Consider the following 18,114-nt stretch of genomic DNA (forward strand, 5'->3'; position numbering starts at 1 on the left):
GTTCCATATATACCTTTACTCAACATTACTGCATTGACACAGATTCTAAAGCACATTCACAGGTGGGATAAGCGGTGCTAAAAAATCTACTTGCTGCTGTACCTTCTTGCAACCTACCTCATTCTCCAGATACTACTCTCTAGTGTATGCATAACATGTGATGTAAGCAAATCCACAAGCCTCAGAAGGGATACATTACTCACCGTAATCGTATTTCTGATGCTTGTGATCTGCTTAAATTCACATGCATCCACTTTTCCTCCCCTCTTGGAGTAGAAGGTGCACAGATGTTTTTCTGGCTTTCTCGTATCTGCTTTATTACATCTGTACTTGCGCTACCCTTCATGCTACCTCATGTCAGAAACAAAACAATCTGAGGGCCCTCGACGCGTGAAGGACCATCAGTACAATGAATGTCACACTAGGGATAGTATTACTGACACGCCCTGTCGACGTCCCTTTTCGAGTTTTGAAAACAAATGTAGTACTCTGTGACTACCACTAGATGTCGGCCTATGCATAGCATGTCAATATAAGCAGATACACGATTACGGTGAGTAAAGTATCCCATATAGTTCATCCCCAGAAAAGACGAGATGATATCTTAGTTAGGCTAAGATATTTATTTGCAAGCTTTTGTAATTTTCAAATTGCTTAATCAGCTATATGAAGACAATGAGGCTTTTGAAATAGCAAGGCAGCCCAAGGATTCACCTCTGGAATGTCTTATTGGTTTCTGTCTGATATATATATATATATATATTTGCATATTAATTATATAACTGTACTCAACAGGTGAGTAATCCAATTCAGGAAAACTAGGGAGAATAGTTAGAAAAAGCACAAACCCAGTTGCTTCTATTTTATGAAGTCCATTTTTTAGATGTACAGGGTTTTGTGCCCAACGATCTCAAGTTGCAAGTGACTGACTCCGATTCTTCCAGATATCACTGCAGGGCTTGCAGAATTTGCTGGGGACACAACCTTCTGTCCCTGATTCGGGTGAGGGGAGCTTAAGGGTCGCGGGTGACTTCATGTTGGGGCTGGTTGTGTTTCTCACCATACGTTTTCAGTCAGCATCATGAAGAAGACCCCATATGAAGAAAAGGTGAAAACATCTGCAGTGCAGGACCTTCACGACACCTCATGGGAGTTCACAAAGATTGTTCAGTGGAAGTCACCTCAGTCAGACAGGCACAGTTGATTATCCAGTTGGGGAGGAAGCTCAAGCCGACCAATGGTGAGGAGTTGCAACATTCAAACAACCATGGTTGTCTAATCCTGGACAATCGCTCATTACATCTGTCCAGCAACAGATTTGTGGGTGTCAGAGGATGTGGACTTCGGTTGTATATTCCCAGCCCCTTCCCCTGGCTCTCTCACACAAAGCCTGTTTGCATGCAAAAGCAGCCAGCAGCTTTCACAGGGAAAGAGTGTTAGGCAGAAACCTGTGCAGTTCCCTCTGGGACCACTGCAAAAGATTTAAGACTACAGGCGTTTGGCAGTAAACCCACTTGGTAGCAGTCTGTACCACACAGATTCACTTGGTAGCTGTGGCTGAGCAGTCGGACTTCCCTCAAGAAGAGTTAGGCAGTATACAGAGTGAAGTTCCAGCCCCCAAAGCCCTGCTTTTATGCAGCACACCCCCATTCACTCAGTCTATCTGTCAATCAAACATGCTAAGTGGTGAGCCGGCAGGCTCACCACTTGGGCCAATCACACAAGAGTGCGACTTGAGTTACCAAGGTAACTCAGTCCAGGGTGCCTAAACCCCCTCCCACACCACCTGTGGTACCCAGACAGAGTGGCACCACTTTTGGAGGCTTCTGTGGAGAAGCCCGCCAAAAAGTGGAACAAAGGGCTCGACTTGGGTTGGAGTCACAGAAGAGAACACTCTTGCCATTTTAGAATCGAGTCCTGTCAAAAAGTACCAACCGGCAAATTAATATTCAATAAATAAACCGGCGGTATGTTCGAGGCTATGAGAATTAAATAAAGTTGGTAGCCTCGAACAATGGGAAAATCCCATAGGGATATATTCGCGGTCGAATATAAAAAGTAGTATCCACTGCCACCAGCCAAAACTCGATCGGGGGGGACGGAAACGTGCCCCCTCGACTAACAGACCCCGGGGCAATCGAATTGCCCCGACCAGTACGTTCACAATATGATGGTTTGTACCGGTTTCTGTTAATAATTTGAGACTAGTAAAGCCAATGTTGACTTTACATGCCCTGGGAGACAGTAGTCAGTCCCAGGGTATGGAGTCTATGGTGGGGTGTCACTATGACACCCCTGTGTCACTGCACGGAGGGTGCTGTGTAACACACATAGTAAAAACACATGATACCCTATGGAGTAAAGGACCCCATGGCCCATAAAACACATTAACAGTCAAAGGAACACCATAAATCATGAGTGGGAGAAAGAGTCTCACTCTTGGCAGGAGAAAAAAACAAACTCTAGAAATCCAGCAAAGCTGCTGGGGGACTCACTATTTTAGGAAATTCAGCGTAACAGAGAATTCTCCCTAACAAAGAGGTTACCATATATGGCATTTCCTAACATGAGAAGGCAGGAAGAAGGCCAAAGAACAAGATGGCCAACAAACAAGCAGACCTCTTGTTGGACAGCCATTTTATGGTGCTATCCAACTTTTGTACCCATTCACGGTAAATGCAAAGGTTTAAAAATCTCACACATTGCTAAAATCACATAGCTGCTATGAGCTTGTTTTTTGTTGTTTTAGGCACATGATCAAAGTAACCAAACAGCTATCTGGTAAAAAGATTTAAGGATACAAAGTATCCTAACTGCACTTCACTGTACAGTGATGTGTGTAAATGTAAAAATACAAGAATTCCAAAGGAGACAGTCGTAAAATACTGACAGTCATAGGGGCTAGTCAGTTGCCCCAGAAGAATGAGAAAAAACAGGCAGGGGAAGTAAGGCAGAATAGTTTACTGACCTCCCAAAAGTCAGGACAGGATTTAAAACAAAACAAAAAAACATGTGGTCCCTTTTGGAATCGATGGAGGGAAAAGTACAAAAAGAAAATCTTTCCTAACAGTAAGCATTACAAATCAGAATTTGGATACATTTGTAGGTCAACATACTGGAATTGAAGTCTTGGCCTAGAAATTAATGTTTCTCTGTGCTTCCTTTTTTGTATGTCAAAATCTTGTTGGTTAGCTGTGGTCTCTAGGCATGCCCCTCCAGGTTTCAAAGTTCAGTGGCCATTGCTGAAATTTCAGGCACTTCTTCAGATGTCTGGAAACAGCTGGCTGTTAAAGGTGAAGTCCCATGCCTGTTTCTGTGTTGGCTAATCAAATCCTAACAGATAATAATGTAATTTATGTAATCAGTAGAAACAGTAGGAAAGGACATATTGTTTACATTTGAACTAAAGGCAATCTTTTAATTTTCTATTGCTTACGTAAGAACGGGCATGTTTGAGCAAAATGGGACTTGGCCAAATGATAAGCCAGCAATGATTTATCCAGAACGTTTTCTCCAATCAGCGTGCCCTAATTAAGCATTCAAACTTGGTTAGTGTTTATCTCTAACAGACTGTACTTGTCTCTTTTTAGTTTACATAAACATCAAATATAAATGCAGTATGCAATTAAATACTTTCAAATTAATTCTCAGAAAATTCATATTTTTTAATTCTTTGTGCTCTGCTTCTATGTTTTTATAATACAACCAAGTTATGTGCTAAATAGAGCAAAGCAGATTGCTAATCTTTGTGGGAAAATTAGCAAATTGAAAAAAAAGATAATAAGCAACAGCATCTCCTATCTAGTGCTTTCTACACAGAAATAAATAAATGCATCTTTAAATGCACCGAGCTTTTTTGATTTCCAGTGATCACATTAACCCCATAATGCATTCTTAAATTTCTGCAATATTCTGTATTTTTACAATTGTTCTTCAGAAGAGAACGCTAGCAAAGCTAGTTTTGACTAGGATAGGATATGATATGATAGTTTATTTATATAGTGCCTATACCCAATGTGTTTCAAAGCACTTCAAGGCAAGGGAGGGATCAAGGGAAAATACATTGACATTCTTACAGACCATGAACAACAAGAATGGGAAATTAACTATCGTACTCGGCCTGGTGACATTTCTGATAGTGCAAGAGCTTTGACACAGATAGCAAGGGGGAGAGAGGGAAATGGGAACAGACAGGCAACTACCGTACTAGGCATGATGACATTTCTAGTTGATCTGGAAATTTACAAGAGTTGAGGGGGAAAGGGAGGAGAAGGAGGGAGAGGAACAAAACAAGCGACTATCGTACTAGGCATGATGACATTTCAGATACTGCTGGGGGGACAAGTAAGGCAAGGGGGGGGAGGAGACAAACATTTGTTGCTATCATACTAGGTCCAGGGACAATTCTGATAGAGTAAGTGCTTAGAAAAAAGTAAGGGATGGCAGGAGGAGGGAGAGAGAAGGGAGAGGAGGAGAGAACAGAGAATAAAACAGTGAAAAAAAGAGCAGAGAAGCAGAGGGTACAGTTGCAGAGGTCAGTAAAACACATAATTTTGCAAGAAACAGGAAATATAAACAAGTATTCAAGATGACAATGGTCACAGCATGGCAATAAAATCATGAAAAATGTAAATGGGCATCTCTTAAAGAAAGTACCCACACTGAAGTGATACTTGGAGATGCTACGAACACTTGTCTTCCCCGTCACGTCCTTGGCGTTATTGAATCCTGTCATGAGGTACTCGTGTAGATCATAACGTGTTGTGAATCACAGGCTTTTAAAAAACAAAGCAGTAGATTTGCCCCCTAATCCACCTCAATCGTGTGCACATTTCTATAGGATAACGACGTTATATGTTTAAATTGTACATGTATTACTCCAGATGACTTGGTAATGAATGACAATTGTCACACTTTAAATGTGGAAGTAGTTAGTGGAACGTATTAAAGTGAGCGTGTTACCTCCCAGTACAGGGATGAGGAGGTTGTCGTAGCCATTCAGCAGTCTGTCCAGGATCCGGGTAAAGATGGTGATATTTTTATTGTCGTCCATTGTTTCCTCCAGAACTGACCTTGCTGACTCTGATGCCACGTAGAGCAGCACACAGACCGGGATATGGCACTGGGGTGATTTCATCCTCATTGCGGCTGGCACAACACCAAACGTGTATGAGCCGTACTCCTACATGTTGCGGCCAGGCTGCTGCTGCCCCCTAGCTGAGTGTTTGAGAGAGCAGCAGCAGTTCAGGCAGGGACTGTGCCTGCAACTGCAGCTGCCTGTGCCTGCGGCAGAGCGTGCAGCGGTGCGGACGGACCCTTCCCTGGAGCGAGAGCTGCAGACTGCAGCAGAGGAGCAGCATTGGCACATCCACAGAGACTCTTCCACCAAAGCTGAGGGAGCACGCGCGGCGTGGACATTTGTGAAATCATCTGTCAAAGTTAACATGAATGATTCATTTGTAGAATATATTGCAATTTAGGACAGTGTAGCCCCTTTCCATTCATAGAATGTCAGGGACAATGTTTAACTAGCTAAAGCATCTGATGACATTCCTTATCAGCAATCTCGTGTGTATCATGATCTAATCTAACACCTACAATGTTTGTTCTTGGCAGCCACATAGGGACACACAAAGAGATCCCTTTCGCTGGACCTGCCCAAATAGTTTTAACCACTAAATATCAAATTATCTGTTTCTTGTATTTATTATTTCCTCCCGACTTAGGGATGGATGAACTACATCAGTCAGCTTCTTGATTGTCCCAGGCATCCCTTGTGATCAGTGTACACTTTGCATTTTTGATTACATGAGGAGTGAAAAAATATAGTATTCACCTATTGCATTTATAGAGCTCAAGCCTAACTGGGGAGCAACACAGCATTGTCTATGCGGAGGATATAATAATGTAGAAACCTAGGGAAGGGGAGAACCATGCATATTCAGCCATCACTTATACTATATTAATTATGATTAAAAATCACATTGAAAGCAATACATTTTTTTTCACAAACATGCTTACAGAATTTACGTTTGATAACAGAGCGGAGGATATGGGTCCTTTACAATGGGGCGAGAGAATGTGACTTGAAGACCGAATGTTGCAGGTGAATGTGGAAACATAACCACGGGACTAGATCCGGCCAGAATGACATAGAAACTGGATGGTGGAGAGCATGCTGAATTAAGGATGGATGACAGATGTAAAAAAAGCTGTTGGGTTATCCATGAAGCGTAGGGAGAGAGGAAACCGGGTGATGCAGTAGCGGAGAGTGCTAGGGTTTTTCAGAAAGAAGGCGAGCTTTGAGGTTGTAATTAAAAGTGGTAGAGTTGGTGTGTAGTACAGAGAGGGCGAGGAAGAGCATTCCAGAGTAGGGAAGCAAAGAGAGAGAGCGAGGAAACGAGAGGGAGCAGAGGGGTCTAGAGTGGTTGCAAGGAGGTGAGCAGAGGATGCTCTTATTGAGAGAGGAGGATAGTAGGGTGTGAGATAAGCCGATAGGTAGGGTGGGATGAGTGCATGGATAGTTTTGAAGATGTTGAGAAGAAGTTTATATTTAGCCCTTTGTTTCAATGACAAACGTCACTTCTGCATGTTAATCATCACTCTGGTTCAATTTCAGGATGTGCTTTTGATTGTCCAGTGCTAATTTCATAGAGTCCCTTGTGTAGCTCCGTTTTCTATTCTGTATGTGGCCGTACACTGTTTCAAAATTACTGAGGATAAATTTGTATGTGGTAGTTAACTTTGCAGCGGTACAATAGAAAGGCATGTGTTATGGGGTAGGGAGCAAGAGAGGGGATGGTAGGAGGGATATAGGGATGACCGACCCCCACCCCCCAATAAAAGTAAAAAAGACCCAAATTATCCACAGTGAAGTGATTTACACCTTAGTTATTTCTTTCAATGAATTCACATATAACCATGTTTGGCATACCTATCCTCCAGGGTACCTGTGGACATTTGCTAACCTATTGGAATTTTAGCATCAATAACACACTTTGATGGCACTACTTTATTTTCTTTAATTCCGTCCTTTGTTTCTATCAGACACTACACTTTTTTGTTACTTTTAATAGAACATGTACAAGGTACAAAGACATAAATATGAGCATGAAGGCCAAAGCCAGCATTAAAAATGTCTGCTAATGCAAATTCAAATGAGGAACAATTTTCACGGCAGTGAGGGAAAAACACCATATTTTCTATGTTCATGTGTAAACCTGTTGCTGTAGGAATTTGATGTGTGATGGCTGTATCGAGCTCAGTTTTTGGGAAACCTTAATTGTCAATCCAAGACAGTTTACTTTAGAATGCTAAATAGCCTAAAGTGCTATAAGGCATTGGTGTATTTTAGAACATGTGGCGAGCTGAGGTCCTGACAGCCTCCTCATCATACTTTGGTATGGGTTTATAGGGTAAGTGAAGCCCTGTGCATTGATGCATACTTTAAGAAACATTTATGCTGTTCAGAAATGTACCCAGTGCTGCCTTTGTAGCACCTGGGTCTCGGAGTTCTGGAATCAATGCAATCTACTATCTTGCAGGCAAAGAGCAGAGTTGGATGACCTCAGGAGGCAGCTGGAGGAGAACTGTTCTCTGTCAACCAAAGCACTAAGGGAGGAGTTTGAGAAAAGCAAAGAGGAGCAGGAGCGACGCCACAAGGTAAAGTCCTGCTGCTGGTCTTCACTTTATCTGTCCAAGCACCTCAGCTTGTTGGATGCACGTTACTCAAAGTATGTTATCTCACAAGTTGTATGTTCTCTGACCTAGAATCTCTTCCTCAGTGTACCTCATGTAGCCTGCCTAGGCCCACGCAGTGCACAATAACTGCCCTTCACCTCCTCTTTCCCTGCACCTCAGTTCACAGGATGAAGCACCTTTTTTCTCTCCCATAGGTTCATACATTTTCCCTCTTCATCAGCTTCTGACCTTCCTGTACTTTCTCTACTTCTTGCACTTCACAGGCTTATCTTTCTCTCTAACTGTGTCTTCTCCAGCATGGGGTCTGGCATGGATTCACATGCTCATGAATATTCCCCGTCGTCAGGCTGGGAGTCCTCGGTAAAGAAAAAACCAGTATCAGTTTCGTTTCTGATCTGTCTTTCGTAGTAATAACCAATCACTGTTCTCTGCGTCATACTGACCACAGCCAATGACTGCCCTCTACCTAAGCACCGCCTCTGGCAGCCATCTTCAGATTTTTACCGCACGTTCATGTGTTGGGATGCTCGTGCTATTGCTCTCGAGCGTTTCACATTTTTTCTCAAAAAACTTTGTTTTTTCGGTCAAAAGAGCCTCAAGCTCCACCGACTCTCCATCCGATCAACGGGGACCCGTGTCGGATTCGTCTGCGCCCCTCAAGGGTGAAGATCTCGTCGAGCTACGCTTTTGGAGGACTCCAGAAGTTTCTCAGGCCCGGACATGGCCCAGGAGAAGGGAAGCTCGACGCCCGGAAAGCTGTTCAGGATCTGCCATGGATGCCAGCTGCAGAACGTCTTTAAGGAGGAAGAACACTCCTTTTGTCTCTACTGCTTACATGAGGACAAGACGCACGTGGAGAAGGACTGTGCGTTTTGCGGCAATATGTCGGAGCGGACCATGAAGGACCGCCATCAACGTCTCGCCAACTGGCTGGAAGGGAAGAGCCCGTCGGGCGAGAAGAAGAGGAAGAAATCCGAGCGGTCTTCTAAGACCTTTGAGGACGCCCCGGCGACGGGGGTCCAACACAAGGCCAAGCACCGCGAGTCCGCTGGCACCGGGAGCGCCGAACGGTCGGGCTCTACGGGCGCCAGGCAGGGCGCACCCTCCCCGGCACCTTCAGCCACGAGCCAACGCTCTGGGTCGGGTAAGAGGAAGGGCGAGCACCCGGCAAAGCTCCTGGAGAGGCCCCGGTCGAGCTCGAAGGCCCCATCGGAGGGGGAGCGAGGCAGTGTCCCCCCCCCCCTCAAGGATAAGGCGGTGAGCGCACCTAAGGTGGTGAAGGCCTTAATCCATCCAGCCAAGCCCTCTATCGATACTGTCGCGACGGCCCTGGCTCAGCCTGTGGAGGCTACACCAGTGGTGGCGACCTCGGGGCTCAGAGTCTCCCTGCCACCTCGGAGGGAGTCCTCTTTTGTGCCCATCGATAGGACCCCTGTGAAACCCCTGGCGGGGAAGAAAAAGGGGGGGCAGGGCGTCGTCGTAGATTCGGCCTCAACCTCAGAGGAAGAGCTGATTGAGGTCTTAAGCCACGGCCTTGGCGTGGAAGAAGTCCGGCCCGTCGGGATGGCTCCTGATCGCCCGTCGGATTCCCCTCTGCCAGTGCCGCAAGACAACTCGGCGGCCATTTTGTTGGCTATACAGTCCTTATGTTCAGAGATAAGGACGAGACTACCGTTGCCGACGGAGGAACCTCTCCCTTCGGGGGATCCTGAACCGGGACCTTCTGGTGCTCCCCCGCCCAAGAAAAGGATTAACCCTCCACCTCCTTTTCAGCCGTCGCGCCCCGTCCAGCCCTCCTCCCCGTCCACCCGAGGGGATGATACGGGGACTGACACGGCAGCGACGGGTACGGACGACGAGGTATACGACAAGGTTCTACCATCGTCACCTGCCACCAGGGTTTCTCCGCCCGACGAGATTGGATCGTTCCACTCCATGATCGCCAGGGCATCCGAGCTTTTCCAACTCTGCCCTGAGGAGAAGAAAAAGGAAGGATTCCTTTATCAACGGCGCGAGGCCAAGAGGAAGACGGTCCTCGCGGTGCCTCTACTGGACGACATTTGGGATGAGGGCCTCGCCCTCCTCAAGAACCCTTCCACGACGCCGGCTAGAAGAGACCGGTACGAGAAGAAGTACCGGGTCCCAGACGCGGCCCCCCTGTGCCTCCGGGCGCAGCCTACCCCGGACTCCGTTGTCTCTGCGGCGGCCAGGAAGAAAGCAGGGGGGGGTGCGGCCTCCACATCGACTTCCCCACCAGACGGCGAGGGAAAGAAATTGGACGCTATGGGATGCAGGGTCATCTCGTCTGCAGCGACGACGATTAAAGCGGCCAACGCCTTCTCTATCGTGGCCCGCTACGACAGGGAGCTATGGTACAAACTGGCTCCCCTGCTGGACTTCCTACCGGACGACAAGAGGGCGGATGCCCTGGAGATCCTACAGGAAGGCGAGGTGGCGTCGGACCACGCCATCACTATTGCGACGGACATCGCCGACACTGGGTTTCGCCAGTTGGGCAACGGCGTGTGCCTTAGGCGGCGTGGATGGCTCAAGGCTACGGACTTCCGTCAAGACGTACAGACCAGAGTCATGGACATGCCATTCGATGGGAACAACCTGTTTGGGAAAACAGTGGACGATTCCCTTCAGGCCATTAAAATGGACACTGAGACGGCCCGGGCCCTTGGGGTTCTGCAGCAACGACAGACGCCCTTTCGGAGCAGCGGAGGCAAGGGCGCCTCCAAAGGTTCCGGCGGCGGTTTCTCCACCTACCGTCAAGCGGCCCGCTCGTCGTCTCAGGAGGCCTACAGAGGACGAGACGAGCAAAGCCTCGTCGAAACAGGATTGAACCGGCCGTGGGGTCGGGCCCCCACCGAAGCACCCCGGTGGGAGGCCGGCTGGCGAGCTTCGTCAGCGTGTGGGAGTCCATCTCCACCGACCGTTGGGTGCTGGACGCCTTAACCCGGGGCCACGCGCTCGAGTTTCAAAGAAGGTGCCCGCGCGTCCCTCCCGTGGCCAGGAAAGAGCTTCAAGTCCCTCAGCTTCTCCTGGAGGTAAAGGCGATGCTCAGGAAGGGCGTCATCGAACTCGTCCCAAAGAGGCTTCGGGGCTCCGGAGTTTACTCGAGATACTTCCTCGTGAAGAAGAAGACGGGAGGATGGCGCCCCATCCTAGACCTGCGACGTCTGAACAAGTTCATCAAGGCGCAGAAGTTTCGGATGGTCACCCTCCAGCACGTCCTGGGGCAGCTGGAGGAAGGAGACTTCCTGTCGTCGTTAGATTTGGAGGATGCCTACTTCCACATTCCCATCCTAAAGGGGCACCGAAAATTCCTCAGATTTGTGGTCCAATGGCGTCACTACCAGTTCAAAGCCCTCCCCTTCAGACTACGGTCGGCACCCAGGGTATTCACCAAGTGCCTTGCACCGGTGGCGGCGCAGCTGCGCCGCGAGGAGATCCACGTCTACCCCTACCTGGACGACTGGCTCATCCGAGCCAAGACGAGGGAGCTCGCCGTGGAGCACACGGCAAGGACCGTCCAACTTCTCACGGACCTGGGATTCTCCGTGAACTACGCCAAGTCCCACCTGGTACCCGCGCAAAACGCACTGTTTCTGGGAGCGAAGCTCGACACAGTGTCCCTTCTGGCCTCCCCGTCGGAGGAAAGGACCAGGTCCATCCTGGGCAAGGTACAGCGGATGTTGGTTTCCGACGCGGCCAAGGTGAGGTCCATCAAGTCCCTCCTCGGAATGATGTCTTCTTGCATCTACCTCATTCCCATGTGCAGGTTCCGGATGCGCCCATTGCAGGAGTTTCTGGACGCGCGCTGGATCCAAACGACGGGCGGCTTCGAGGAGAGGATCACACTCGACGAGAGTTTCCGCCGAGCGGTCCGGTGGTGGGGCACCCGCGCGCATCTGACGGCGGGCATGGACTTCCAGACCCCAGACCACCAGGAGACAGTGACCACGGATGCCTCCCTGGAAGGGTGGGGAGCGCACTCCGAAAATCTGCACGCGAGAGGCCTCTGGCTCCCGACGGAGAAGTCCCTCCATATCAATGTCCTGGAGCTCCGTGCAGTGTTCTGGGCCCTCAGGTCCTTCCTTCCGTCCCTTAAGGGCAAGGTGGTGAGGATCTTCACCGACAACACCACCACCATGTTTTACATCAGGAAACAGGGCGGAACCAGGTCCCCAGCACTGTCCAAGGAGGCGCAGGACCTGTGGCATTGGGCAGTCGCCCAAAGGATGTTTCTGGTGCCGTTTCATCTGGCAGGGATAAAAAACACCATCGCCGACTCACTCAGCAGGGAGCTGCGCTCGTGCCACGAGTGGGAACTACGGCAGGATCTAGTGGATCGCCTCTTCCGACGGTGGGGCACACCCCAGATCGACCTGTTCGCGACGGCGACGAACTCCAAGTGCCGGAGGTTCGCCAGCAGGTTTCCGCAGGCGAGGAGCAGGGGCGATGCTTTCTCGTTCCCCTGGGCGGGCCTGTTCCTCTACGCGTTCCCTCCTTTGCCACTGCTAATCCGGCTCGTCAACCAGCTCAAGAGGTCACGGTGCAGGATGATCCTCGTCGCACCTACGTGGCCGAGGCAGATATGGTTCCCGGACCTTCTGGACTTGTCAGCGTCCCCGCCAATCAAGCTGCCGGTGGACGCAGATCTACTCTCCAGGGAAGGAGGCGCCATCCTCCACCACGACCCGAAATCGCTGAACTTGCAGCCCTGGCTCCTGCAGCGCTAGAGTTTGGAGGATACGACATACCGGCCGACTGCAGAGAGGTTCTTGCAAAGGCCAGGGCGTCCTCGACTCTTAAATGCTACGGACACAAATGGAAGAGGTTCTCTGTCTGGTGCCACGCACAGAAGATTAACCCTCTACGGATTACGGCTCCCCAGGTACTGCCGTACCTGCTGACGCTGGCCAAAGCTGGACTGGCACACGCGTCCATCAAGATTCATCTTGCTGCGATCTCCCGATACACCAGAACTACGGGCCGGTCATCCCTGTGGTCTCATCGTCTGGTGAAAGAGTTCATGAAGGGACTGTTCAGATCGTTCCCGCCGGTGAAGGCGCCGGCCCCGGCGTGGGAGCTCAACGTGGTGCTGACCAAGCTCATGGGACCTCCGTTCGAGCCTCTGCACTCGGCCCCGTTGAAGTTTCTGTCGTGGAAAACAGCGTTTCTTGTGGCCATCACCTCCGCACGACGGGTGGGAGAGATCCAGGCCCTTTCCTGCAAGGCCCCGTACTTGACTTTTCACGACACGAGGGGTAGTGCTCAGGACGCACACCTCCTTCATGCCCAAGGTACCGTCGGACTTTCATCTCAACGAACCCTTGGTGTTGCCTGTGTTCTTCCCGTCGCCTTCGTCGCCGGCTGAGAGGACTTTGCACTCGCTGGATGTGGCTAGAGCGCTGAAGTTCTACGTGGACCGCACAACTTTGTGAACTTTGGACCTGTCAATCAGGGGAAGGCTCTCTCGAAGGCTTCCATTTCCAGATGGCTCTCCGGCTGTATCATGTACTGTCATCGGTTGGCAAACCGACCGCTGCCTGGACGTCCGAGAGCCCATTCCACCAGAGCGATCGCAGCTACCACGGCATTCCTTTCTGGTGTGCCCCTGCTGGACATATGCAGGGCTGCTACGTGGAGGTCGACGCACACCTTCACGAAATTCTACTGCGTCGATCGGGATTCCAGGGAGGAGTCCAGGGTCGGCCAAGCAGTGCTGCGCAACCTGTTCGCCTGAGGTGAGCCTGGTGAGGAGGTAAGATGCTTAATGTTGAGCCTTTGCCACCTCCCGTGGTTGTGCATGTGTGTACTGCTATGTATTCTTTATTCATGAGCATGTGAATCCATGCCAGACCCCATGCTGGAGAAGGAACAAGTTACTTACCTGTAACTGTTGTTCTCCAGCATGGGTCTGGCATGGATTCACATGCGAACCCTCCCGCCTACCCCTCTGCGGCTCTTCACTTGGTCATACTGCCACTTCACGTGCTTCCAAATCTGAAGATGGCTGCCAGAGGCGGGGCTTAGGTAGAGGGCAGTCATTGGCTGTGGTCAGTATGACGCAGAGACCAGTGATTGGTTATTACTACGAAAGACAGATCAGAAACGAAACTGATACTGGTTTTTTCTTTACCGAGGATTCCCAGCCTGACGACGGGGAATATTCATGAGCATGGGAATCCATGCCAGACCCATGCTGGAGAACAACAGTTACAGGTAAGTAACTTGTTCCTTATCATACAGGCTACACATTCTCCACCTACCACTTCAGTTCTTAGGCTGCATCTTCTATGCACTAGCATTACAGCTCAAAGGATGGGCGTCGGACTCCCTGGCACCTTGGCTCAGATGACCAGTTCATCCGACTGATATCTCGGCTCAAACTATGGTCTGCTCTGCCATGAAATGCATGTCGGCTCACCAGTTCTTCCTCTGCACTGGTGCCTTGGCTCATGCACTGCACCATTAATCCAATTTGTAGGATCTAAACCTATCATCACTGCACCTTACCTATCCAGATCCTTAGGTGATCGAATGGGCTCAATATTCCTGATCTGTCCATACTGCCTAACCAGCTACACCACCCCTTATGGTATATATTTTCTGACCTTGCACCAGACTTCACATGCTGGAACATGTGCACTGGCACCTTGGCTCAGAAGACACATAAGGTACAAAAGTATTGAATTTCCTCCCTTTAGTTCCCTCTATAGCTAAACAACTGAAATGTTTCCATAATGTTGAGACTGAATTTTTGACTTCCTGCTTTGCTGTGTGTATGCCTGAGCAGTGGCGTAACAAAGGAGGCCCCCCTGCAAACCCTGATAAGGGCTACCGTTCAAGTTCCTAAAAAAAAAAAAACACGTGACGCCAGCCGCAAACTCCCAGGCCGGCCTGCACCACCACGCATGCTGAATGCAGTGCGACGATTCACAGGATCTCATCACTTCTCCCCAGGGGAAGCGGGCGAGGGGGCGCTTTCTTGTGTGGCTAGGGAGATGACCCTGCTATGCAACATTCCCCCAAAGGGTGGTGCTAAGTGGGACCTCACATAGAAGGACTTCACTCTTGGGGATAGGAACTCCTCCCGGTCTGTGAAGGAACTCCCTAATCCTCTTTCCTATGAGACCCTGAAACCTTCATTGTCCCAAGAAGTCCAACCTGCAGAAATGACTTTTTGCTATTGTAAGATCGGCTTTTTTACTCAAGCAAGAACTGAAACCACTGAGAAAAGAAAGAATAAGAGACATGAATAATGGCAATAGGTTGGAACCCAATTGTACTGAGAAGAAGAGTGAAGGAGCAATAACTACTCCTTCAGTGAAGATAGCCAGTACTGGGTAGAAATTGTCCGCGCTGATTGCTGCGAATACTGCCTGTGGCTTGTCAGATGTGATGGCAGCACTGCTGTGTCAGGCTCATGGGAGGATTCGGAAAGCCTCCTGAAGGTGATCAGGTGTGAGGTGATGAGTGACCGGGGCACCCCATGGTGGGAGAAGTTGAAGAGGCTGTGGTGTTCCGGTGGCAGCGCACACACACTGGTACAGTCTGGGTGACCGATCTGCTTTTGAGGTGAGGCTGGGCTTCGTGTGGTAGAGGCTCTAGCAGGGAGCTGTCTGCACACATGGGGCGGTGAGCTCTGGAGAGCACACAGGGAATGATGAGCTCCGGGGATGACTTTCAGGAGGAACGATATAGCAGATTGGATTTTGAACCCGCAGACCCGACGGTGAGCAGGCAGAGTGGGTCTGTAAGGCCCAGCTGCTGATCCCTGCGCTTGGAGATGTGCAACTGTGCCCATCAGGATGCACAATGTGCTGGTTGTGGGGAGAGATTGAACACTGCAGACACCAGGGAGAAGCTGGGATGCAAGAGTGGACATAATGTAGCCCAGTGTCTGCCTTTATTGAGAGGGTACCAAACTGTACAGGGGACAGACTGAGCAGAGTGTTTTGTCTCCCTGGGTACTGCGAGGTGCACTGCTGTTCTTGAATCTGGCTGCCCTGTGTTGCCTGTCTACGTGGAGTGGAGAGCGGAATGTCATGGCAGCGTATGCCTGAATTAGGGTCTTGAACTATGTGCAGGGCCCAGGCTGCTGGTAAAGTACTGGTTGGACTTGGATGCACAGCACTGCGACCTTGGAATATTCACTGTCTATTGAGGTAGTATCTCTCATGCTACACCATCTGGGAGTTGTTATGTGCGGGTGGGAGTGGTGCATTGGGGTGCATAGAGCCACGAGAGGTGCAGTGGTAGTGACCACGCGTGGTGGGGGAATTCCTGTGGAGTGTCCAGTGCTAGCAGATAGGACAGCTGTGCTCGAATGACCATTCACCACTGGACCCTGCACAGTAAGGAAGAAAGGGGTATCTATAGCAGATAACCACCTTTTTGTTGGGGACGACGCTGCATTGAGAAATCCAAGGTGCAGTATGGCTTCAGAGGCTGAAGTGCATTAATGACTCCTGTGTACGTTGAGAGGGTGGGACATACCCAAACGTCAGCAGAATGGTACTATTCTCAAATCGCAGAAAACGGGGATGCAGTAATCTAAATTGCACTTTGAAACCCCCACTCAAGCAAAAAGTCAGAAATACAGGGATAATGCCATGCAGATAAGCTCTCAACCCTCTTCACTCGACTCTAATGTTGCATTCTATGATATTAAAGCCATGTTTAATCAACTGCAAGCTGGAATACAATCATTGGATGGGAAAATGTACATGCAAAGTGGACTACGTGCAGGTGCGCTTAGATAAGCATGTAGCGAGATTGGATGAGGTCGAAGGGCGAGTTTCTACGGTGGAGTATGAATCCTCTGCTGCTTCGCGGGAACTGATGCAGGTTAGGAAGGAGCTCGCTGAGAATCAGGAGGACCTTGAGTCACGATCCAAACGTAACAACTTAAGAATAGTGGGGGTGTCGGAGATGGTGGATTCATGAAGCCCCTGGTCGAATTCATCCTAATTGAGGCGCTTGGTGAAGAGGACTTTACGTCAGTCTTCATAGTGGAAAGGACGCGTCGGATACCAAGCAGGAAGAAACTGATTCCTGGAGCTCTGGCTAGACTAATCATAGCCCACATGTTCAACTATCAGGATAGAGACCTCACTTTTGTGTAAAGCCAAGGAAAAGAGCTCTTTGTACAAGAGGGGCTACATCCGACTTTTCCTAGACTTCTTGGATAAGGCAAGCAGGAGAACATTTAACAATGTGATGAACGGGCTCGGGGAGAGGGGAATAAAGTATGCTATGCTCTTTTCCGCTAAACTCCGAGTGGAACATGAAGGACGTGTCCTGTTTTTTCAAACTCTGGATGAAGCCAATGCTTTTCTTGAACTATTGCCCAGGGGGGAAAAATGACTGAGGGGGTTAATCCCTGTGACATTAGCGTGCCGGCTGCTGAATGCTAACCGCTATTGTAAAGTTTATATAAGAGGTGGCGGGCAGAGGAGAATTGTTGTGGGAGAGAAAAGGTGGCTGGGCGTTAACAGTAGCCCTTTTGTGGAATCCTCTGATAGTTACTCGTTTTGGCAGGGGTGGGGATAACTGGTGTGTTGAGGTTGCCAGTGGGGTGGGGTGGGGTGGCGTGGATGCGGGAATGCGGGTTGTTTGTTGGAAGGGCAGTGGTTCGGGAGTCGCTCCCACTCAATCTTTAATATGTGTTTGTTATATGTGGGGGTGGTGCAGGAGACATGGGTGCACATTGGAATGCTCGGAAGTTGGTATGAGTGTTATACAGGAACATGGCTAAAGCACTCGGTGTATGACATGGAAAATTCGGTGTCTGATCTGCCCTTCAAAGTGTCGCAAGGTAATATTGTATATGAAGCGACATTGGGTCGATATTGCGTTTCTTCAAGAGACACATTTGACCCCCGCTGGGGAGACACGGTTTGGGCATGGGTGGGGATGTCATCAATACTTTTCTTTGTATTCCTCTTACTCCATGGGGGTGGGCATATTGATAAGTCGTTTGGTGGGGTTCTGCCTTACAAAGGTGGTCAAAGACCAAGATGGGCGAGCGTTGTTCGTGATGGGGAATCTCCATGGTCAGTAGGTTAGCCTACGTAACTATTATGGGCCTAATCACGACACAGTGGAAACGCTGGAATGGATAGGTCAGCAGCTTGACAATACCACGCAGGTGACTATATGGACAGTCCAGTGTTGGAGCCAGCCCTAGAGAGAACTGGGAGGTAGAGGGGGCTAAGCGACAACCCCGGAGATCAACTGTTAAATTGAATGACCTAAGCTGGGCCTGGGAGCTAGTTGTCGTCTGGAGGGTCAGATACGACACTGATCAGGGTTACACGTTTCACTCCTTGGTTCACCAATCAGCGCCTGATTGGATTATTTCTTGATTTCAGACCGGATCCTGGGGTGGGTGACAGA

At 49.5% G+C, this 18,114-nt stretch overlaps 1 protein-coding gene across 3 annotated transcripts in view; it reads left to right on the forward strand.

The window, feature by feature from the left end:
* CEP131 (centrosomal protein 131) overlaps positions 1-18,114 on the forward strand; it is a 1,227,592-nt gene that overhangs the window by 973,413 nt on the left and 236,065 nt on the right. For all 3 annotated transcript variants that reach the window (XM_069655164.1, XM_069655163.1, XM_069655162.1), the window contains one exon: positions 7,545-7,662. In XM_069655164.1, the coding sequence (XP_069511265.1) occupies positions 7,545-7,662 (118 nt within the window). The remainder of the gene's footprint in view (positions 1-7,544; positions 7,663-18,114) is intronic.

This window comes from Ambystoma mexicanum, chromosome 3q, assembly GCF_040938575.1.
Source record: "Ambystoma mexicanum isolate Mex_15411 chromosome 3q, UKY_AmexF1_1, whole genome shotgun sequence".
NCBI lineage: Eukaryota > Metazoa > Chordata > Amphibia > Caudata > Ambystomatidae > Ambystoma > Ambystoma mexicanum.